General features: G+C 35.3%; 2 protein-coding genes across 13 annotated transcripts in view; one reads left to right on the forward strand and one right to left on the reverse strand.

Annotated features, from left to right (window-relative positions):
• PHYHIPL (phytanoyl-CoA 2-hydroxylase interacting protein like) overlaps positions 1–6,222 on the reverse strand; it is a 46,218-nt gene extending 39,996 nt beyond the window's left edge. The window contains exon 1 of one of the 2 annotated variants that reach the window (XM_010985768.3): positions 5,845–6,222. In XM_010985768.3, coding sequence (XP_010984070.3) covers positions 5,845–5,950 — 106 coding nt within the window. In that variant the 5' untranslated portion in view covers positions 5,951–6,222. Of the gene's footprint in view, positions 1–595; positions 687–5,844 lie in introns of those variants that run through there. The other variant, XM_064488168.1, reaches the window with a different exon arrangement.
• Positions 1–24,232, forward strand: part of FAM13C (family with sequence similarity 13 member C) — a 542,774-nt gene that overhangs the window by 157,816 nt on the left and 360,726 nt on the right. The gene's annotated exons all lie outside the window — the stretch shown is intronic.

Consider the following 24,232-nt stretch of genomic DNA (forward strand, 5'->3'; position numbering starts at 1 on the left):
TTTTTCTTTCTTGTCAATGATTCTTCTGATTTCCCAGACTTTAAATCCTAAAGTAGTCCTGGTCACTTTCCATTTTGTTTGAAAATTCAATCACAAATGCTCGGTAATGATTTTTGGATTTCTTTAGTACCATTCCTGCTTAACTGTCCTCCCATGTAGAGAACACACTGAGGCTGCCTATTTTTCCTGTTGAGACTCTTCAACTCTTCTATTTCTGTACAGGTCTTCCCAAATTCTAATTTTACTTCTCAAATGTATTTGTATAAAATACAGTCATGTTAATAAGACAGTTTAACTACTGTCTAGTAATAAAATATTTTAAACAGTTAAAATGAGGCAAATGCTTTAGAATGGTAGACAGACTTTAAATAATTTACAAACAATAAAAAGATTCTTACAGGGAAATTGAAAAGAAAAGGAAAACAAACCCACGAAAGAGGTAAATGCTATAAAGAAAACTTAAATTATACATTTACTAAGGGCAGAGAAGGAAAACCAAAAAGTAGAAGAATTATGCTTACTGCAGTAACTGATACAGCTGCCATTATTCCTAAAAACCAGGATAAAATATAAAAGTTATCATGAAACTACTCACCTAATTTAAAGGAAAAATCAAACTTAGACCTAAAGACAAGGAAACATCAGCAGCGATGAAAAAAAGTGACTTGGAAGTTGTCTAGATAGTGTTCTATGGAGTGAATTTCTAACTGGCTGACTTACCTAGGCAACAAAGCAAGTTGCCAATGTTACTACTTATGACATATCAGTCATTCTACCACTGGAGGGAGTCTGGTCACACATCCTTTGATGTGACTTTTACTCTAATAACTTCCTGGTCTTCTCTGGAAATGAATTAGAAACGCTACCAAGAATATAAATTGTTTTAATGTAATCTGATGTTTTTCAAGCTTTTTGTTTGTTTCTTTTAGTTTTTATTTTGTTTTTGGGTTGTTTCATACTAATAAAAATGGACAGCATTTCTATAGTCATATCTAAAGAAACGAATCCAGAGGTCACATGTGCCAGTACAGATGTATATTTAAAAAAAAAAAATCCTAAAAAAAAATTGTTAAATAAAGAACAGAGAAGGGCTCTGATGCAAATACCTACCCAAAGTAGGTATCAAGGTCATCAAAGCAACTGCAAACAGCAGGTTTGAAGTAGAAGCTGAAAATAGCTTTGAGGATTAATACTGAGGATATTACTGATGGGATAGAGAAATATCAGCAAAGGATAAAGTACTGTAACTATGATTTTACTATTCTTTTAAAATTCAGAATTTATAGTTTCCACTGACTACTCATGAAGTGACATAAGAAGGGTTTGCTGTGTAAACCAAATATAACTGACACGAGAAAAAAAAAAAAAACCCCAAAGATCTAAACACTGGCCAAAAATGATGAGTTAAAAAGCAGCAGTTTAACTCAAGAAGGCATGTGGAGAATAATATTCCATTTACAGTAATAATTATTATTCTCTATTTTGTGTCAAGAATTGTGAGAAATGTTACATAAGTAATACTTCATTTAATTGTTTCAACAACCCTACAAAACTGAATTATACTCATTTTACATGGGAAAACTTGAGGCTAAAAAAAAGGTTAAATAATTTGCCTAGGGTAACATAGCTATCAATATTGTGTCAGAGGCTGACTCTAAAATGTATGTATTACCACCATGCTGTGTGCATGTCAGTGAGATTGAGTAGTGCCTACCCTGCATTCTTGTACTATTAAAGGTAATACTTAAGAGCATTCTTCCTAGGTTTCTGCTTTAGAAAATGTCATTAAGAATTATCTAATACAGAGGGGAGGGTATAGCTCGGTGGTAGAGTGCTTGCTTAGCATGCACAAAGCCCTCGGTTCAATCCCCGGTACCTCCATTAAAATAACTAAAAAAAAAAATAAACCCAATTACTTCTTCTCTGCAAAAAACCCAAAAACCAAATAACCCCCCCAAGTAAATAAAATATTAAAAAGGAATTATTTAACTCTATCGTGCTACTAAGCACTTCTGTATTACTTTATTTCCAAAATTAAAATTTAAGTCACATGTCAATAAGGATAAAAAAGAACCGATTTATAATTTAAATAAATATGATAGAGTCCAAATTCAAAGAAATTTATCTTTTAAAATATGTAAAAGAAAAAACTTTTTTCCTTTTCCTCCACAAAACTACTATTGGAGACAAAGACAGGGAAATGGGCCAGCTTCTGTCTGTTCAATTTCTTTAAAATGTGTTCCCTTGCTAACTAGCATCATAAACTCCACAAACCATATCTAGGCAGTCATAATGCTCTAATCATGGAAATAATACTTGTTAAAGCTAGAACGCCTTGGGGGTGAATTTAAGTGCTGTACAACAAATTAATTTTGTATTTTCTTCCTTACTATTATAACAAGAGTACGGGGGCTTGGCTGTATATAAAGCAACATAAAGATTCATCTTTTCTTCTCAGCAAGGAAAGAGCTTCAATATGTATATGCATGATAAAAAAGATGAAGAGAACTAATATAGAATTCTATGTGTGGGGTCAGAGCTGTTTTGTCATATCATAAGTCAGTGAGGGTCTGAAGTATCTATGTGAAGAAACAAAACTGGAAATGAGTTCCCATATTACTGATGCTTCCAGATGAGATATTAATGTTTTTTTCTTTGATTTTTTTTGAAAAGCCACAATTAAAGTACATAATATATGCAACTTGAGGATGCTTCAGCACAGCAGAGATGGAAAATCAGAAACACTCCTTCACTTACAACAGAGATTATAGAAACTACTAGATCTACAGTACATCTTCAGAGCCTCCCCAACAGAAGTCTATCCAGAATCCTCATTTTGAACTACTGGTAACATCTAGGAAGGGCCACATACTCACAACCAAAATGCACATGCCTAGGATAAAAGCACACATGAAATAATGTGTGTGTATAAGAACCCTCTTGCTTAATTAAAAAATCCAATTATATGACCACTTGGACTCTATTCCATATTCTTCAGAGATTATTAAATATTTTGAAGAACTGTGAGAAAAAGAAGCATTGTAAATCGTTGCTAATAATGTAAACAGATTAATTTATTAGAAACTGGACAGAAAAAAAAACAAACATAAAAGAGGAGAGCCAGGAAAACATAAGACATACAGTTATGTTTACCAACAGCTACAGCTCTTAATTGATATGCAAAATATTATAAAATTTAAAATGTCTATAAGTGGAGAGGGTAAAAAGAAATTTTTATTAAATAATCATATGACACTTTTTCTTAATCTATTTTATTTCACTTCCAAGGATTTAATGTTGTTCTAATTTTTTCCCATCATCAGATTAATAGAGTAAAATAAAGAAAAGTAAAGAGCAAACAAGACAAATCTATTTCTATAATTATCAAATTATGAAAATATAGCACTTAATATGTACTTAAGCACATGATAGATCTGTCACATACTAATTTTTCTATGTTCTATATTTATAGAAGAAAAAAATAATGAGACCTGAGAGAGACCAAAAGGAAGGGAGTGAAGGAAGGAAATAGCATCTACCTGAACATTTCTCAATATATAATTATGATAAATAAAATCCAGTTGAAAAACTTAAAGGTACATTTAAAGTTGTTCTGTAAAAATAACTGTATCATCTCTAAATTATCCCTATGAGGCAAAATTAACATTTTTGGAATTGACATATAGAGTCACAAAAAGAAAAGTTAGGCATTTAACAACATCTTTACACAAGATACGTTCAAATTCCACATCCTTCAATAAAAGAGTTAGCCCTTTGTATTTGTTGGTATAAGCTATTTTATAAAATGAAACACTATTTAATTAATCTATGTTGAATCAATTAGAAATCCGCAAATAAGCAGTAATTTTCATAGATACTGCCTACTACCAGTACCCCCCAAAATGAAATATTATATAATTTGCTCATTTTGCAGGATTAATAATGTGAACAGAAACAACTAAAAAATATTGCCAAAATAAAATTACTACTTGGAGAAGAGACAATGGTAAATGCAGCTCATTAATTTTTGTACTCTATGCTATTAACTCTAAATATAATTTTTAAAACTTTATTTTTTTTAGAATCTTTGAAACGTGGTAAGTGAAATTTTAAATATTGATTAAGGCTTCTGAGGAGCAACCATCGATTGCCTGTTTCCAATAACTATAGTAATGAGCTTTTGATAAATCATTGAAGTAAATGAAAATAAAATCTACTTTTATTAGACTCTTGGTTTTCTGTCAAACCAATCTAGGAAAATCAAAATATTTACAATGGTAAAATTAGAAAAAGTCATTTCACAAAAGTATAAACTAAAACCCATAGGACTTCCTACGTGGTATATTAAAAATAATCTGCATGGTCTAACAGTGCAGGCTTATATATGGAATACCAAAACAAGGAGTCTTTTTAGATGCCATAAATATGTGCACCTATTACTATGGTGACCAAACTAGTCTAAGGATAAGAGAAATATAGGTAGCTGTTACAAGAATATTATTCATACTACACCTGGTTCAGAATTATTTGTTTTCTGTTTCAGAATTATTTAAAGTGGCGTTGGCTTCAAAGAGTAATTACTCAAAGGGCGATTATCCTAAATTTATAAATAAATGGAAACTCGGTGTTCAGTTGACCTAAACTGTTCTGTATAGCAACGCCTAAGTTACCACCATGTAAATGACTCTGGAAACAAGACCTCAGCTCTCCTCTTGGATTACATACTGATCAATTTTACGACCTTAATTGTGAGGATATTAGTATACCTACATAACCTTGGCTAAAAAGCATTTTAAAATCATAATCTCTATACACAGTTAAACATTAATTTCATTTATAGCCAAAACTGTTTGGGATCATCTTAACAACATGTAAATTGTTTTCTCTTTGTCAGATGTACAATTTTACAATTATTTGGCCAATTAATACTAACCAGACGACTTCTTTACAAATGAAGTTTTATTCCACACCACTGAAACAGCACCGACTCTCCAACTACTCCAACTAAAACAGAAGCCCTATAACTAACCATACTGCATATAGTACTAGTTTATCTCTTTAACACTCAGACCTATGCTTAATCAATTTCCTTCTTTAGAAGACTACCAACTTTAACAACAGAATAAGTGATATAATATCAAGACACAATGGTGAGTACTCGCCACGTATTCTGAATCACAGCATATATTAGGCCACTTCCTTTACAGATTTTCTAGTATCTGAATCACAGCCCCAAACCATTAAGCTTGTGGCTGTCCTTGGTGCTGAAATGTACTCTTTCTACCCTTTCACTGAAACGAAGCTGTCACCCCAATCCCGTTTTGAGAGGATAAAAAGTCTTCTAGACGTAGGAGGTCTGAAGATGGGAGGTTCAAAAAAGAAACTGTTAAGTTTCTGGGCAGAGACCGCTAACCAGTGTGTACGGGGGGGAGGGGATGCTAGAAACATCCTGAAGGTATCTCCCCTTCGGTGCCAGGAGACCCAGGAAAGCGGGACTGCGGCAAAGATCGGAAACGCCTCGTCCCGGGCAGGAACCGCCGGCTGCAACTGCGCCCTAGAGGGGGCGGCCCCTCGACCCGGGCCAGGCAGGCGAGGACGGCGAGAAGCGCCACCGCCGAGGACGACGGCGACTTTCCGCGCCAACGCGCGAGCCCCGGGGTCCTTTTGTTTCTGGAGTCTGAGGGGAGGGTAGGTGGGCGAAAGGAAGCCCCCACCAGCATTCATTTTCACGGGGGTGGGGAGAACAACAAAAGACCCCGCTGCCCGGGCGGGCAGGGTCGGCGGAGCCCCGGCAGCCGCGACGCCCGAGCACAGGTTCGGCCCCTCTCAAGGTCCCGCTCTTACCGTCCCGGTCGCACAGCTGAATGGCCTCCAGGCTGAGGTTTTTGATCACCTCCTCACATGGGCTGGTGGGGCTGTTGAGGGTATGCTCCAGGCGCGGCACCTCCATTTTCCCAACCCCTTTCTCAAGCCCGCTATCTTCGTGTCCAGGCTCTCTCGGTGGACCGTGTGGGAGATAAGAGCGGGAAAGGGAAGGGGAGTGGTGGAGGGAGGGAAGGCAGCCTAGGACGCGGCGCTGAAGGGCCGAGGCTGAGCCGCTGGGCTAGAAAGCCGCTGCCGAGGCGACGGCACTGACAGGAGCTCCGCAGAGCGTGCAGCTCTGAGAGACCGAGACAGAGCCGGCGCGAGGGCAAGAGGCGGCGCGCTCCCGGCGGGGAGGGGACGCGGCGAACGGGGAACGTGAGGGAGAAGGCGCGCCGCGCGCACGCGCGAGAGAGGGCGAGCCCACCTGCTGGCGCGCGGCGCTATCTCCCCCCGCCCTCCCCAGTCCCTCTTCGCGCACGCGCCCCCGGCTGCCCTCGTGGCTCTCTGCACCCGCCACCCTGCGCGTGAAGCGTCGGACCGCGGAGCGCGCGGGAACGGCGGACGGCGCGGCGTGGGCGGCGCGTGCTCGTCTCTCACTCTCTCCTGGTGAGGGCGATTTGGCGTCTTTCCCTCCTTACAGTGTCAGTGGAAAACCAGGTGGGCACTACGGCGTCTGCTCGGGGAGGTGAGAGTGAGAGGCTTGTTTGTTTATCAAGGATTAGAAAAATGGGGGTCCAGACCCTTTTACATCGGGTTTTGAAGCGAGCAGGCTACCTTCGCCCCCTCAAGGTCCCGGGTTACTGGCCGTCCAAACCCCGCTTGCTCAGCCAGCCATTCCTAGGAAACAGCTGTGTCTGTGTGAGTAATGAGCAATTAACTGAGGAGAGGCGCGGTTTAGGGTCAGGATTTTGGTCATCCCGAAGGAAGGGCAAGATGGGAATTCAGAACTGCCAGAAAGGTGAGGGAATGACGAGATGCTAGCCTGCCTGCTGGAAACGCAGCAGACGTGCTTTGGGGGCCGACAGCCACTAATCTTTTAGCGTTCGCAGTCTAGCTTCATCCATCCATCCATCCATTCAGTCATCCAACAAATAAGTAATAAGTGCTTACCCTGTGCCAGGCATTGTTCTGGGCGCCAGGAAAGGGCGAAAAGACAGTACCTGACCTCATCACTGTGGAAGGGACCTTTTCCACAGTGGAAAAATGTGCTTCCTTTAGTTACCCTGAACTTGTCTGCCCAGTTTTTAATGTGGCTTAAGATTCTGCAGTGCACTCAGTGGAAGTGCAAAACAAAAATTTTTTAATACTATAGAAATAGGTCACAACCTCTTGATCTCTGTTGCCATTTACTTCTTTGGAATAGTTTTTAGTTTTGTTGCTATCTTGGGGATCAAAAATAGTACCCCACCTCTTTTTAGTGTGCCTTTTTATTTGAAATTAAAGTTTCTTTTCCTTGATTTTTCCAATTTCAAACCTAAATATTAGCCAATAAGGTAACAATTCACATACAGATTGCTATATGCTACCCTTTCTAGGCACATCCATTTAGCTATAACGTGACAAAATATGGTTAATTGAAGCCTCCTAAAACAGAAGGACCAGCTTAAGATAAAGTAAGCCTATGAGAAAATTTGGCACAACTGAAAGTTGATAAAAATCTGTAGAAGATAATTGGGTATCTTAAAGTGAAACGTCCTTATTGTGAACTTAGGTATCCTTCATGTAGTTTGAGAGAATTTTTGTGTCAAGGTAGGGGTGTCCCCCAAAAGAGGATAAATTACTACTTGTCAAGAAATATGACAAGATGGCGCTTATTGGTGAATTTTCTATGTTCCAAAACCTAGCTCTGGAGGACTAGAAATTGATTCTGTCAGCCCAAATACAGTGAGGTCATCTTTTATGGTATCAAATTTACAAATCTTAAAAGGAACTGTGTAAACTAGATTACCAATTTATTGATTTACAGATGAGAAACATAATTTATGCATATAATTAAAATTATATCTCATACAAGTGTTTAATAAGCACCTGCTATGTCCAAGGACTATACACTAGATGTTGGAAATTTTGAGTTCAAATCTATTGGGAAAGATAGACATTGACAAAGTAAGATTCTGATGAGTGTTATGAAAGAGGAAGTATGGAAACTTGTGGAAGTGCACACAGGGGCCCTACTGTAGTCTGGTTAGTTAGGAAAGCCTCTAGAAGGATTTAATTTTGAAGGAATGGGAAACGGTTGAAGGGCTTTAAAAAGGAAATTACCATGATCAAATTTGTGGGCCAGGATATTTGTGTAATGGGAAAGGGGGTAATGTTTTGGAAATATTAATGTGATTTTTCTGGGTACAAGACCTATTCAATCCAAAGCACCTTTCTGCTAAGAATTTAGATTGTTACATAAGAAATATGAAAGGAAAAGTTAATGTTTAACTTTTGACATTCTATATAGGATTTTTTTAAGCAAGTTGTTAAGCTTCAAATCAATACATTGTCAACAGGTGAAATATAATTACGTTCATGGTTTAATATATCAAGACTAGGCCAATTGATCCAAATGATAAGAGTTTCTCCTATGGTGAATACAAGATATCCCAGTCCACCATAAGGCTTAGGCCAGAGATTAGTATAAATTAGATGATGGTTATGAGGTAGGTAAAGTAGAAGAAAATCCTATACCCTTTGGCTCAGAGAATTATGGAAAAGAGGTAGAAGTGCTCAAGGAAGGCAACCAATAACATTTCTACTCACTCTCACCTTGAGGGTGTGGAGTAAGGGGTTGTAGCTTTAGAAATATCCAGATAGGTATGGGAAGACTCAAGTACAGAGAAGTTTCTGCCCCTGTTCTCAGATCTTTGGGAAAAATCAGGATAGGATGTAAGTGAAAAGGTAGCAATCTGAAGGACTGAGGATTTTACCTAAAAAAGCTGATCTTTACCTAAAGGAACTGATTTAAATACTATTGAACTCAGACTGGGTTAGACTACAAGCACATTATTCTCCCTCACCTATATATCAGTGAATGAAATTTCATCTGCCAAAGATCTTTTTGTTTTCTTTACATGGCACTTTATTTATAATTATCTACAGACATAATCACACTATGATTTATAAGTTATTATTATACATGAAGAATCAGGCTAAAATTTGAAAAGGACCCGAAATACATCCCAATTCGATCCCTTAACCAATGTTGAAGTCCTTGACAGGAAATTGTTTATATTTTAATAAATGGTTAATTAAAATCCTAATGAAGTAACTCAAAGCCTTACTCATCCCAAGCCCAAATATGCCTCCTATATGGTCAATACAAAGACCTTAATTTTCCCCTCTGTTGATCATACACAATAGTGATAATCCTTCTTTCTGCTGCCCATGTATATTCATTTCTCTGGATAAATGTTCCTAGCTCTTTCAAGCATTTCTGATATCACATTACTTTGAGTCCTTCTATCACTCTGGACACTCTCCCCTGGACAGCTTTAATTTTTCTAAAAGATCTTGGATGAACACACTAGACGTGGAAATATAATATACATTTAATATGCATATTACAAATTATATTATAAATACAATATATAAAGGAGTACACAGTAGTCTATCAATGTCTTTGCTCTATATGCCAGTCATGTTGTATCACTCTGCTTACACACCCTGAGCTTATAATCACATAAAATCTATACCGCATATCTGAACATTTCTTATTTTCCCTGTGATGTTGTAAATTTTATGCACATAGTTTTTGCATACAGAAGATAGTACAGAATTATTTGATTGAAGTTCATTCAGTTCTTTAAATGTGTTTGAGTCTGTTGCAGCAACTAGCCCAGAATTTTATCAAACCCCAAGAAAAAGTAGGTTAGGTAAGCTTGTAAGTGCAGAAAGTCATTCTTAGAGGACCCACAGCCATAGGCACAACCCAGTTTTTTTTATTGCTAGGTAGAAGGAAAAGAATGAGAACCAAAACCATAGGTAAAAGCGAACTCCAAAAAATGCATAGTAAACAAAGGAGTCTTTTTTCTTTATCTCATAACATTACCGTAACTTTTCCTAAGCCCTTATTATTAATAGCAGTGTGAAAGAAAACTCATGATTGACAGAGACAAAGTTGAAAACAACTCATATTCTAAATTCTTTATCTTGATTCAAGTAAAGTCTGGACTTGTGAAGATCAAATGAGATAACTCATATGAAAGTGTGTGAGCTGTGAGGCACTTCAGAAAGTTAGGATGTTATTATCATGAGACACTAAGAATGCCATTAGGAAAGGATATCTGATCAGTTTTACAGTATTTTAATAGCTATTTCAAAACATTAAGAACTTCCATATTTAGAATATCTTTATGATGTAGAATGTTGGGACCCTTAAAAATTATGCCTGGTTTTGTTTGTTTTGAGTTTTATCTCAATTGTAGGTTTTTGCCAAGCCCATAAGCAAATACTCAATATTGAATCTCTGCCCAGTATTTGATTTCTGCACTCCTAATTCTGGTTTCAGTAAATACTGATGGGAGAAGGTAGAGAACTATAATGATCTATCATGCTGTCAAAATTCAGCTAGCTTAACAATTCAGTAGCTTTTGCAGACCATTTCTCTTTGAAACCCCCACCTCCACTTTCACTTTCACAAGATGATCTCTCCCTCTCTCTTTTCTGGAAAAAAAAAAATGAAGGCAGATTGAAGTTCTTTTATTCTTCTCTGTAGCTCCGTAGGTCCTGGTAAAACTTGCTACTTAATCTGTGCTCTCCATTCAGTGCCTGTGTATTGCAGAATAAATTTAGCTTCCTACTTTTACCCCCTCCAGCTGCTTTGGTCTTTTTCTTCTGATTCTCCTTTTTGTCTCTAAATATTACCAAATCTCCTTGATTTTAAAAATTATCTTACTTGAACCAACCAATTACTGTCTAATATGTTAATATTCTAAGATATAGAAGGAGCCCATTCTAAATTGTGAAGTGCCATAAAAGTGTTATTCATTGCCTCTGTTTCCTCATACAATTGATCAGCCATCTCTGCTACTCTTATTTTTACTCTTCAGAATCATCTTTGGATTTGGTAATATTTTTCACATCACCAAATATAAGGCCTTTTATCATCTGCATCCTCTTTGGTATTTCAGCAGTTCATTTCTGCTGAACATCTGTAGCACTGAACGCTATTGGCTCTTTTCCTACATGAGTGCTTAATGTTTATCAACTCTAGTTTCTAAGCCGCCCTCATGAGTGTAGGTGTTTGTTAAAGTTCAGCCTCTGACATTATGTTCTCTCCTGTTTAAAGCCATTTCCTCTGAGAATGCATGCATTCCCATAAATTTTAATGTTTTATTAGTGAAATTCTCACCTTTATCATCAGATCCCTATCTCAAGTTCCCAACTATAAACAAAAGCCATTGTCCTATTTCCAATTAACAGTTTTATTTACATTCCCATAACCATTTCTAATTGATCAATTCATTCCCAAAAATGATTCTCTTTTTAACTTTCCTCATTATAGTCACTGGCAGCAGAACCCTTTAGTTATCCAGTATTACCCAGTTTTCTGATTTTCTCTTTTCCTATTTAAACGAAACTCTTGAAAATAATTAAAATTTTGCAATAGTTCTTGGATGTGTAATCCTTTCCTGAATTATAAGTACTGCTAATGCATTAAGTTCTCATCATTTTGATCAGATAATTGAAATTATCATATACATAGTCTTCCTATCCCCCTTCTTCATGAGATCAGCCTACTAAAGCACTTTGTTAATCAGAACTTGCTCAATAAATTACAGTACCTACTTCTTTTTGTTCTGTAGTTAATGGTGAGTTACTGAAGTTCTTAAGGCAGGTGTATGACAATTGCAAAGCAATGTTATGAGAGGATTAATCTGCCCATGTTTCATAGGATGAATGGAATGGAGGATGATAAAAGTTTAGGAGATTATTATAGTTGAGGCAAAAAATAAGGTATAATAGATTAAGACAGTAGAATTGGGAATGTAAAAGAAGCAATGGATTTCAGAGAGTGGTGTTGTTTTATTGTTTTCTGAGATTATTTTTAAAAATCACAAAAAGAAGAGGTTCTTTGATATTTTGATATTTTAAAAGGTTAAATTGTTCACTCATATTATTGATGGCTATATGCTGTAAATATTAATATTATAGTACAGCATCATATGGCATATGAAGCAAGAAAAATGTTTGAACATACTACTTCCATCTTTAAAATAACATAGTTGTTTGCCAATGATATACAAGCAGATTAACTTCAAGAACTAATGCACCATCTAGTCTTTATTCTGTATTTGTGGATAAACAAAACTCAACTAAAAATGGCTCTCAGAGTAGCATGTTTTAGAATACTCTGTTGTCACTAGTTAAAATTTTTTTCTGTATGTATAATTTTTATTGAAGTATAGTCAGTTTACAATGTTTTATCAATCTCTGGTGTACAGCATAATGCTTCAGTCATACAAGAACATACATATATTTGTTTTCATATTCTTTTTCACTATAAGTTACCATAAGATATTGAATATGGTTCCCTGTGCTATACAGTATGAACTTGTTTATCTATTTTATATGTATTAGTTAGTATCTGCAAATCTCAAACGTCCTACCCCCTTTCCCCACTGGTAACCATAAGTTTGTTTTCTATGTGTGTAAGTATGTTTCTGTTTCATAAATAAGTTCTTTTGTCTTTTTCTTAGATTCCACAGATAAGTGATATCATATGATATTTTTCTTTCTCTTTCTGGCTTACTTTACTTAGAATGACAATCTCCTGGTCCATCCATGTTGCTGCAAATGGCATTATTTTATTCTTTTTTATGGTTGAATAATATTCCATTGTATAAATATACTACAGCTTCTTTATCCAGTCATCTGTTGATGGACATTTAGGTTGTTTCCATGTCTTAGCTGTTGTAAATAGTGCTGCTTTGAGCATAGGGGTGCATATATCTTTTTGGATTAAGCTTCCCTCTGGATATATGCCCAGGATTAGAATTGTTGAATCATATGATAAGTCTATTTTTAATTTTTTGAGGGATCTCCATACTGTTTTCCATAATGACTAGACCAAACTCTATTCCCACCAACAGTGTAGGAGAGTTTTTTTTCCTCCACACCTTCTCCAGCATTTATCATTTGTGGACTTTTGAATGATGGCCATTCTGACTGGTGTTGGGTGAATAACCCTCCCAGACTTCAGAAAATACTACAAAGTTACAGTAATCAAAACAACATGGTATTGGTACAAAAACAGACATATGGATCAATGGAAAAGAATAGAGAGCTCAGAAATAAACCCACAAACTTTTGTCAATTAATCTTTGAAAAAGGAGGCAAGAACATTCAATGGAGTAAAGACAGTCTCTTCAGCAATGGTGTTAGAATAACTGGACAGCTGCATGCGAATCAATGAAGTTAGAATACTCCCTCACACCACACACAAAAATAACATGGCTTAAAGACTTAAACATAAGCTAAGACATGATAAACCTCTTAGAAGAAAACATAGGCAAAACATTATCTGACCTAAATCTTAGCAATGTTCTGTCTATCCAGGCAATAGAAAGAAAAGCAAAAATAAACAAATGGGATCTAATCAAACTTACAAGCTTTTGCCTAACAAAGGAAACCATAAACAAAACAAAATGACAACCTACAGAATGAGAGAAAATATTTGCAAAAGATGGGACTGAAAAGGGCTTAATTTCCAGAATATATAAACATCTCATACAACTTGATAACAAGAATAACAAACAACCTAATCCAAAAATGGGCAGAAGACCTAAATAAGCACTTCTCCAATGAAGACATACAAATGGCCAATAAGCACATGAAAAAAATGCTCAATATCACTAATTATCAGAGAAATGCAAATCAAAACTAGTTAAAATTTAAAAGGAGTTGGTTGTTGGGGGTAAGAAATATTGGGAGGTATAGAGAAGAAAGAACTTCCCTGTAGACTGACCAACTTTGATTGATAGCCTTTGTCTTCTCTTTCTTGTTCTTTCCCCTTCTATTCAGTATGTATTAGAACAGAGATTTTTTAGAATGTGTTCAACTATACAGTCTTCCATAAATATCATGTCAGGAATCTTGAAAATAAATTATATATAGTGAACAGAGATATGTGAGTATATAGTCACAATCATTTTGCCACAGTTCTAGGTTGTTCTTGCCTTCATAGATGTATCTTTCTAGTTTTGAGTTTTTCACCATTCACTTACATATTTACATTACTGACAAACAGGATCTCTAGTCTGTTCCCCTCAAACACAGCTCAAAAATGCTTTTCTGAAATCCTGATTTAGTTAGTATCCCCTTAAATATAACCACAGAAATTTCCTGATTCTTTTTCTAGGATTTTTATCTTGGCAGAATTGGAGCTGTGACTTTTTTAATGATTAACACACTCTGGTTTCCCAGAGTCCCTTCTAGACTAAAAGAAATGCCTATAGGATCTCTAAAAGCTCTCTCATTGTTCTCAACACCCAGTTCCAACTCAAATTGTACTGTAACATTGGTGGAGTTCGCTAGCTCAAATTTGCAATACACTCATTAGTATGATATGAAGCCCTGATTCAACAACCACATCTGGCCTTGAGATTTGCTTTGTAATATTTGAATAAACAAAACTACTACCCTGCACTCAATTGGAGTTTAACTTTCCTAACTTCATCCAAGCTACGCCTGCTAGGCCAAGATCCATAAGGAAAAAGCATCAGGGTGGGCAGACGTTTATTAAGAAGATTACTCAGTCAGTGACATCCACTGAATGATGATTCAATGCTATTTTTGTATTTATGTATGTATGTATACATGAAGTTGGTACACATTATTGAGTGGTCATTAGGTTTTTCTGTGATAATACAAAGACACTGCTCATGTCAACATTTCCCCTTACCCCATGTTACTGTTGTTATCCTATACTGCAGATTAATAGAGTTGCTTCTGACTAATTTTAGCAAGAGGAGATGGCATCATAAAAATTAGCGAGGCAGCTATTCACAGGAGGGGCTTCAACTAGAAAGTGGCAATAGTGAGGGCCATGGAGACAGATAACTATCACCTTCTGCTCTTTCTAATAATGTCCCTGTCATTAGGACACACAAATGAGACTATTTGTTGTCCCAATATGTGTTCATATTCATTGTATAATATTTATAAAGGTATTAAATGTTTTAAAGACTGGAAGATTTGTTTTACCACTATCTTGTTTGAAAGTTCTCCACAATAGCTAACCCAAGTTGTATATGATTATGTCTCACAACTAGAAAATGATTTTCTCTTGAACTAGCCTGCTATACCTAGAGAGAGCTCCAGAGTCGACATTGTATGGACTTAAAAACTTCCTCCACTGTCGAGGTTTCTCCACTTATCTTGAAGACATTGTTAATTCTTCACATGACAGCCATATATATATATAATTGAAAACATTGCTATCTCTTCTGATTCATCTTTTCCTTAGGTTAAATCTTCCCATATATTGCAGCTTGACTCAAAAGATACTGAGTCCTTGGTTTCCTTTGAATATGCTCTAAAATTATATATTTCCCTCTTAAAATATAATGCCCAGAACTACACACAATATAATGGGGGTCGTCTGATCACAGTGAAGCAACTCATCTGAACTGTTTGTTTACAAACATGTACTCTTACATAAATTGACGGTTTATTCACATTAAAAATGTTATTTGATCATTATTTGACAGCGTATGACTATTTGTATTTGGAAAGTCCTTCACAGTAACTTGCATTTATTATTCCCCACAACCTTCTTGAACTTCTGTTTTCTAGGTTACAGAAATGCCTACGGTTCTCATTTTTACAAATCACAGATGACATTAAAGCTAATTATGCATAACATATCAAAAATGAGATAAGTACTGCAATGTAGTTATATTTTATGTAGTCTGTTGATTACTCTATGATCCTTAAGACCTTTAAATCAGAATATGTTATTTGAAGCTTGATAAAAATTGTCTGTGGATTCACACATTTTGTAGGACAGATAGTGTGCTAATATTCCATGGTGTGGAAGGTGTTGACAGTCCATGAAATGCAATAAAGGGGCCTCATTTCAGATATTCACAGAGCAAACCTGATAGCCTTATAAGGGTTTAGTTGATGCTGTTATAATGATAAAGGGGATTATTTCTTTGGTTTCTCATGTAATACTTTTATTACAGCATAGTCCGACATTGCGTTTACTTCTTCCACAAAAGTGTTGCTCAGCTAAACTAGTGGTCTGGAATATCACAAAACTGAGGAATTAAGGGCCTATATCAAACATAGCCAAGAGAGACTCTACAGAGACACTACATAGACAGTAACCCCACTGAAAAGGTCCTAACACTCCCAGGAACCAGACTGATAGAAATACAGAGTTAAATTCTAAGCCATCACCTGGCAAAATTGAACTTTTAAGACACATTAGGCACATTTAGTTTCATTTTTGCTGCACACTACATTCTGTTGTCCTGGTTTCTGTTTTTCCTTATTCACTGTCTTACATCCATGGATCAGTCACTCTGTCTAGATCTCTCCCTTTCTTTCTTTACTCCTTTCTTTCTTTCTCTCTTTCTTTCCTTCCTTCCTTCCTTCCTTCCTTCCTTCCTTCCTTCCTTCCTTCCTTCCTTCCTTCCTTCCTATCATAGTAGCCAAATCCCCTTGTGGGATCAGGGAAGGAAAAGAGGACAAAACAATACAGATATGATACTCAATTGGACCATTATAGGCCCTTATTAGTCAGCTCTATTTTGCTCTCTTAAGGATGGCTTTATAGATGAACAACTGTTTACTTCAGCAAATATATTAGTATGTATTCAAACTAATTTGTCTGATGTCACATCAACAAGTCAAGTGTCTAATTTGTTTTATACTTTTATTTTTAAAGTTTTTTATTTTTTGAACATTTTTTATTGAATTATAGTCATTTTACAATGTTGTGTCAAATTGCAGTGTAGAGCACAATTTTTCAGTTATATGTGTGAACGTACATATATTCATTGTCACATTTTTTTTCACTGTGAGCTACCACAAGATCTTGTATATATTTCCCTGTGCTGTACAGTATAATCTTGTTTATCTTTTCTGCATATGCCTGTCAGTATCTACAAATTTTGAAATTGCAGTCTGTCCCTTCCCAACCCCCGCCCCCTTGGCAACCACAAGTTTGTATTTTATGTCTACGAGTCTTTTAAAATGCTTTTTTGAACATCTTATTGAAACCATGCTAGAATTTCTTAAAACACTGTTCATAATGACTTTATTTCATGTCTTCATAAGAGGCTGTGAATCTATAGTAGTAGATGGTACAAATGATACTTTTACTGGTCTCACCTTCCTATGGACGAGCAGAAAAATCCTTATGGGTCAGAAACAAGTGATTAATTTTTTTCTTCTACCACTTCACATGCAGACTTAATTTGAATATATTAAGTTTCTGTTTCAAGGCTCTTGTCTTTTCTTTCTCAATCCTGGGCCTTCAGTGCCTTTATCAAGGTAATGGCCTCTAAAGGATTTGAAAGGATAAACTTGTGAAATTGTTTATATAGCTGAGTTATAAGATAATTTAGCTTTCAAGTTTCATCCATGATCCCTTGACTAGATCTATCTGTTCTCTGTCCTTCAATTCCCCAGACTACAAAGAAAACAGTAAAAGTAAGTCAGTTAAAAACTTTTCTTTTTCATTTTTGTTTTTTGTTTTGGATGGTAGTGGCCTGTGGATACTGAGTGGAAGAAGGATGTTTGCCAAATCATTGGCTTGAAGACTAGAATCAACAAATGTAAACTCCATTGGTTTGACTTATGCAATTTAACAAAGATTTTTAGTACTTCCTATGTGTAGGGCCATAAGAGCTAGGACACAGAGAGGTGTAAGACTTTATTGTGAGATTGAATTTACCCATGAGAAAATAAGGCTACTGCCATTGAGGAGACCTCAAACTCATGTAGATAATTTGCTTTTCATGATATGCCATAACCATTTTTTTGGTCAGAGAGAAAGAAGACATTGATACTTTTCTAGCATGCCAGTGTACACCCTAAAATACGTATAAAATATGACATTGTGCCTTCATCCTAATTCACTCTTCTTTCATTTTCCATGTTGTTTTATAGTGGTACTGATTGATCTACACTTGCATTCTGTGTAGCAAGCTTGTGCTTTCTAATACTGATTTAGAGGAGAAGGGTATATGAAGAAGGAGGGAAGATACAGAAAAAGATTAAAATTTTTATTAAGATATTTATAAGTATTGATGTTTCACCTTTTTACACAAAAAAGTAGAATTTAGAAGAAGGCAAAATGCAGCAAATGCTGCAGGAGAGGAAGAAATTGTGTGCTGTGTAAGCACAAAGAAGGGAGAAATTAATTTCAGCTAGGGGAAATCTATGTGAATAAAACACTTGTCCTGAGTGCCGTTAAGTACAATAAACTAAAGTGCTATCAGGTTGTTTCTCTAGGCTCTACATTGTACTCAAAGTGCTGCTGAGTCAACCATTTTAACCTGTAGAGGGATCCACAGAAGCATTCATCCTATCCCCAAAACAATTTTTTTTTCTTTTCTATTGATATATCAGGAAAAAATTGTTTAATTAAATGGCCCAATGTCAGTACCTGATATATTCTTTCAGACTGAGACCTTATAATGAGTAGAAAGGATGAATGCTGTGTGTACAGAGGTTATTTAACAATGATGAATAACGTGGTCAATTATATAGACAACTTTAATTTCATTTAATGTAATGAAAGTACTTGTGTATACTATAAAATACTTTCATACTATTAAAAAGGCTAGTATTTAAAGTCTTTATTTTTTTGTTTCGTCTATAAGGATTACTAAGGTTGGTCTGGCAGTATTATTTTTTAAAAATCTGGGTTTCTCAATCAACTCTGGTTGATTTTGAGTGATACTCTCTGATATCATAAGTTTTAATTTTTAAATTAAAATTAAAGTTATCTAATATTGTTTTCTTATGTATATTCTGTGACTATTACATTGAAAGTATCTGAGGCTATTTAATCTATAAATATTAATATAATTTATATTTCTCTCATCTAAAATATAAATATAAGAATAAATGTATATATTCTATAATTTATATTATGTAAATATATAATATACTTATATGTTATATATTTATATATCTATATATTATATAAGAATATATATTTATATCTTTATCAATAAAAACCATAGCAATTTGCATGTTTATAACCTCAATAATTCTTTTCTCTGCCCATGTCCTCAAATAAAGGCTAGGAAAACAAACAGTACCTGTTGTAGAGATGCTGCCTAATAGTGCCACAGCACATGACTTCCAAATAGATTTATAAATAGCATCACCAGTCTATTTTGCTCTACCTATAAGCACTGCATAATAAAAATCATTTTATAGAATATAACTTTTCAATTGCAAATTTTTACCTCAGTAAGTTTTTCATTGAGATATGCATGTCTTCTTCTTACATGTGAGATTTCCAATTATCTATTCTATGTAATTAAGCTCCATGCTTATGAAATATAAAAATGTCTTTTTTATCTCAGCTAGGACATTATAAAATTGTAAAGTCATCTTTTTATACTTCATATTCCATTACCAGGACCATTCACTCTTCTCTTTTCCCATTATGTCTTCTGGGCTTTTGCCAAGCATATACCATTAAGAGATAACAGTTCACACTTTCTCTTTGACCCCGTAGTGAAATTACAGTTACTAAAAGATAAAAATACAAGTAAATATTTCTATTACAGCTAAGATTTTTTTCCTAGTTAAAAGATACCTAAAGTAAGGACAATTAGTAAGCACACTAAGATCTATTCTGTATCCTATAATTTCAGGGATATAAGATTATAAAGTGATTGCATATTTTCATAAGGTGTTTCTTATATACACTTCTGTATATATTAATATACATGACCATCAAAGCTGAAGTGAGAGGTCTGTGTCTTTATCCTGAGTCTGAACTGCTGGTGCCGTCCTCATACTGTGTCTAGACACTCCTAAACTGTATCGATGTAACACACAGATTCTGGAGAAATAAAGAAATATCTTAAATAATGACAACTAATACGATTAAACTTTTTGAGCTAACTGATGACTTTTTTAAAACTGACTTGAATGAAAATGGTTTGGGTATCATATAATAATGGCAGGCAACATTTTTTGAGAATTTATAGGCGCTATTCTAAATACTTTATATGTATTAATTCCTTTAATACCTATAACAACCCTTGAAGTGAATACTCTTTTTATCCAAGTTTTACAGATGAGGAAAATGAACACAGAAGTTTAATACTTGCTCAAAATTTCAGACCTTGAATGTCAAGTAGTTTGGCTTCAGACATCTTTATATTCAAAAGAAAAAAGAAAAGATACACACACACATGGAGAAAGAAAGAAAGGGAGAAAGAATATATGTGTGTATTCTGTATATATGCGTATATATGTCTACTCAAATTCAGTGTTTTCGTTGCTTAATAAGAAAGAAACACTGAATTCAATTTTACAACTTACTGCTATAAAATTTTTACGGAGGAAGAAGACTCACTTCACACTTTCCTTACCCACAGAAGAAAGAACATAGTTACACAGTCATTTTCAACTCTTTCCAGTTTTATATTATTTTTTGAATAATTACCTGTTGGCAACTTTCTTTCTTTCTTTTTCTTGATGATGACAGTGATGGGATACCTGAGACTTGGGGAGTGGCTAAAAGGTTAAAAAGATTTGCATTTCCTGCATCCCCAGCTTCATCAGTCACAGTTTGTGAAATGCTTGTACTTGAAATAGAAGGAATCTTGATTTTATTATTTATGAAAAAAGACACACCTATGCTCAAATCCTTTGAGTGACAGAAGGGACTCCACATGTGATCTGTGATTCTAAATCAGCCTAAATTACAACTTCAACTGTCTTAAGACAAAATTAATGCTGCCCCTGGGGTTGTCTACAGTAGATTTGCTGGAAACACAGAATGAATGAGAATTAAAATAGTAAATTGGAATCTTTAGACTCATAACTAATTTCTTTGATGATGTTTACTTAATTACTATTCTTACAATACCTATTCAAGAAATGATGAACCATCTATATTTAGAACTATTAATTTTAAGCTATTTGCATACATAGAAGGCAACTAAGGAAAAATAATAGCAACCTGATTATAATACCTATATTATTTCTTTGAAGCAAGATGGAAAAGTAACTTGATTATATAATCACTTGTATTTTTTTCTTTCTTTTTTTATTGAAGTATAATCAGTTGCAATGAGTCAATTTCTGGTGTACAGCACAATGTCCCCATATATGTATACACACATATATTCATTTTTATATTCCTTTTCATTAAAGGTTATTAGTAATACTGAATATAGTTCCCTGTGCTATACAAAAGAAATTTGTTTTTCTAATCTATTTTTATATATAATGGCTAACATTTGAAAATCTCAAACTCCCAAATTTATCCTTTCCCACCTCCTTTCCCCTGGTAACCATAAGATTGTTTACTATGTCTGTGTGTCTGTTCATGTTTTGTAGGTGAGTTCATTAGTGTCCTCTTTTTTTAGATTCCACATATGAGTGATATCATATGGTATTTCTCTTTCTGGCTTACTTCATTTAGAATGACATTCTCCAGGTCCATCCATGTTGCTGCAAATGGCATTATTTTATTCTTTTTGATGGCTGAGTAGTATTCCATTGTATAAATATACCACAACTTCTTTATCTAGTCATCTGTTGATGGACATTTAGGTTGCTTCCATGTCTTGGCTATTGTGAACAGTGATGCCGTGAACATTGGGGTGCATGTATCTTTTCAAATTAGAGCTTCCTCCAGATATATGCTCAGGAGTGGGATTGCTGGATCATAGGGTAAGTCTATTTTTAGTTTTTTGAGAAATTTCCATTTCCATAGTGGTTGCACCAACCTACATTCCCATCAACAGTGTAGGAGGGTTACCTTTTCTCCACACCCTCTCCAGCATTTATCATTCTTGGACTTCTGGATGATGGCCATTCTGACTACCTCATTGTAGTTTTGATTTGCATTTCTCTGATAATTAGTGATATTGAGCATTTTTTCATGTACCTACTGGCGATTTGTATGTCTTCATTGGAGAATGGCTTGTTTAGGTCTTCTGCCCATTTTTGGATTAAGTTTTTCTTTTTTTTTTTGTTATTAAGCTGTATGAGCTGTTTATGTATTCTGAAAATTAAACCTTTGTCAGTCACATCATTTGCAAATATTTTGTTCATTCTGTAGGTTGTTGTTTTGTTTTGCTTATAGTTTCCTTTGCTGTGAAGAAGCTTATAAATTTAATTAGGTCCCATTTGTTTATTTTTGCTTTTATTTCAATTGCCTGGGTAGACTGCTCCAGGAGAACATTGCTGAGATGTTGGATAATATTTTGCCTATGTTTTCTTTTAGAGGTTTATTGTGTCTTGTCTTATGTGTAAGTCTTTAAGCCATTTTGAGTTTATTTTTGTGGATGGTGGGAAGAATTGTTCTAACTTCGTTGATTTACATGTTGCTGTCCAGTTTTCATAACACCGATTGTTGAAGAGACTGTCTTTTCTTCATTGTGTATTCTTGCCTCCTTTGTCAAAGATTAATTGACCATAGGTCTGTGGATTTAGTTCTGGGCTCTATTCTGTTCCATTGACCCATATGTCTGTTTCTGTGTCAGTACCATGCTTTTTGATTACTGTAGCTCTGTAGTATTGTCTGAAGTCTGGGAGAGTTATTCCTCCAGCTTTGTTCTTTTTTTTCAGTATTGCTTTGGCAATTCTGGGTCTTTTGTGATTCCATATACATTTTAGGATAATTTATTCTAGTTCTGTGAAAAACCATCCTGGGTAATTTGATAGGGATCACACTAAATCTGTAGATTGCCTTTGGCAGTATGGCCATTTTAACAATATTAATTCCTCCAATCCAAAAGCATGGGATATCTTTCCGTTTCTTTAAGCCATCTTTAATTTCTTTAATCAATGTTTTGTAGTTCTCCATGTATAAGTCTTTCACCTCAGTCAGATTTATTCCTAAGTATTTTATTGTTTTTATGTGATTTTAAAAGGGATTGTTTCTCTACTTTCTTTTCCTCCTATTTCATCGTTAGTGTAAAGAAATATAACTGATTTCTGTATGTTAATCTTGTATCCTGCTACCTTGCCAAATTCTTTTATCAGCTGTCGTAGTTTTTGTGTGGAGCTTTTAGAATTTTCTGTATATAGTATCGTGTCATCCGCCTATAGTGACAATTTTACCTCTCCCCCCTCTTGAATTTTTCTATACAGCAGGGAGACTGAGGGTTCTGAGATACAAACAACAGTGTGCTGGTAAATGGCTATGCACAGCTCTGATTTACAGCGTTTTGACTAGTTTTTGTGGTATACTCTTGCTATGGGTTGATTTCAAGCTGCTAATGGTTTAGCAGCTGGCTTGCAGAATTTCTGAAAATTTAGTACTTAGCTCTCATAACTAAATTAATAATTATATAACTTGGTTACTTAGTCCTAGTGATAATAAGTGCAGGAGGCTTGTTGTGTTATTGCCCTATGCTTCACCCCTCGTGTATCCACATCCTTTGCCGTGTAACCTTGTAATGTCTTCCTGCTGATATTCTTGAACCAGCCAAATGGCTTGCTTTGACTAATGGGATGTTAGCAGTCATGGTAAAAGTGGAAGCTTGAAAAAGGCCGTATTTCCACGCTTTCTCTTGATTTTTTGCTGTTGCCATGAGAACATATTCAGGCTAGCAAAGTCAGATTTCCCTATCATTGCAACTAATACCATGCTAAATCAGTTGACAGTCAACCAATCTCAAGACATATGAGTATGAGTCTAGCCAGGATCAATAATCTGTTTACCTGACCTACTGATGAGTACAGAAGCATGAACAAACCCAGCCTAAGTACATGGAGACATACAGACATATGAAATAAATACATTTAAAAAATGTATTCATTGAGGTTTTGCGGTTGTTATGTAGGATTATTTTGTTACTAGATAACTGATACAATGGTGCTATTATTTGGCAAGTTTTAATTAGGATGAAAATAATTTATACAAGAGGCAATATGCTTTGTGAAAAGAGGTCAGTGAAACTTAGGTTTCAATGTGACATCTACCAATTATAGGTGGATGCCCTGAGAAATTTATTTAACCTCTCTCTGCCTAAGTTTTCTCATTTTAAAATTGTGGATAAGTAGCTTTGCAGGGTTATTGTGGAAATTAAATACGTATCAGTGATTAAGAGCACACATCTGGAATCTGACTGCCTGGGGTTGATTCCCAGCTCCACCATTTTAATACTTGAAAGCACTTAGAATTATATAGTTTTCACTTACAAAACATATTTTAAGAGCTATC

Source organism: Camelus dromedarius, chromosome 8, assembly GCF_036321535.1.
Source record: "Camelus dromedarius isolate mCamDro1 chromosome 8, mCamDro1.pat, whole genome shotgun sequence".
Taxonomy (NCBI): Eukaryota; Metazoa; Chordata; class Mammalia; order Artiodactyla; family Camelidae; genus Camelus; species Camelus dromedarius.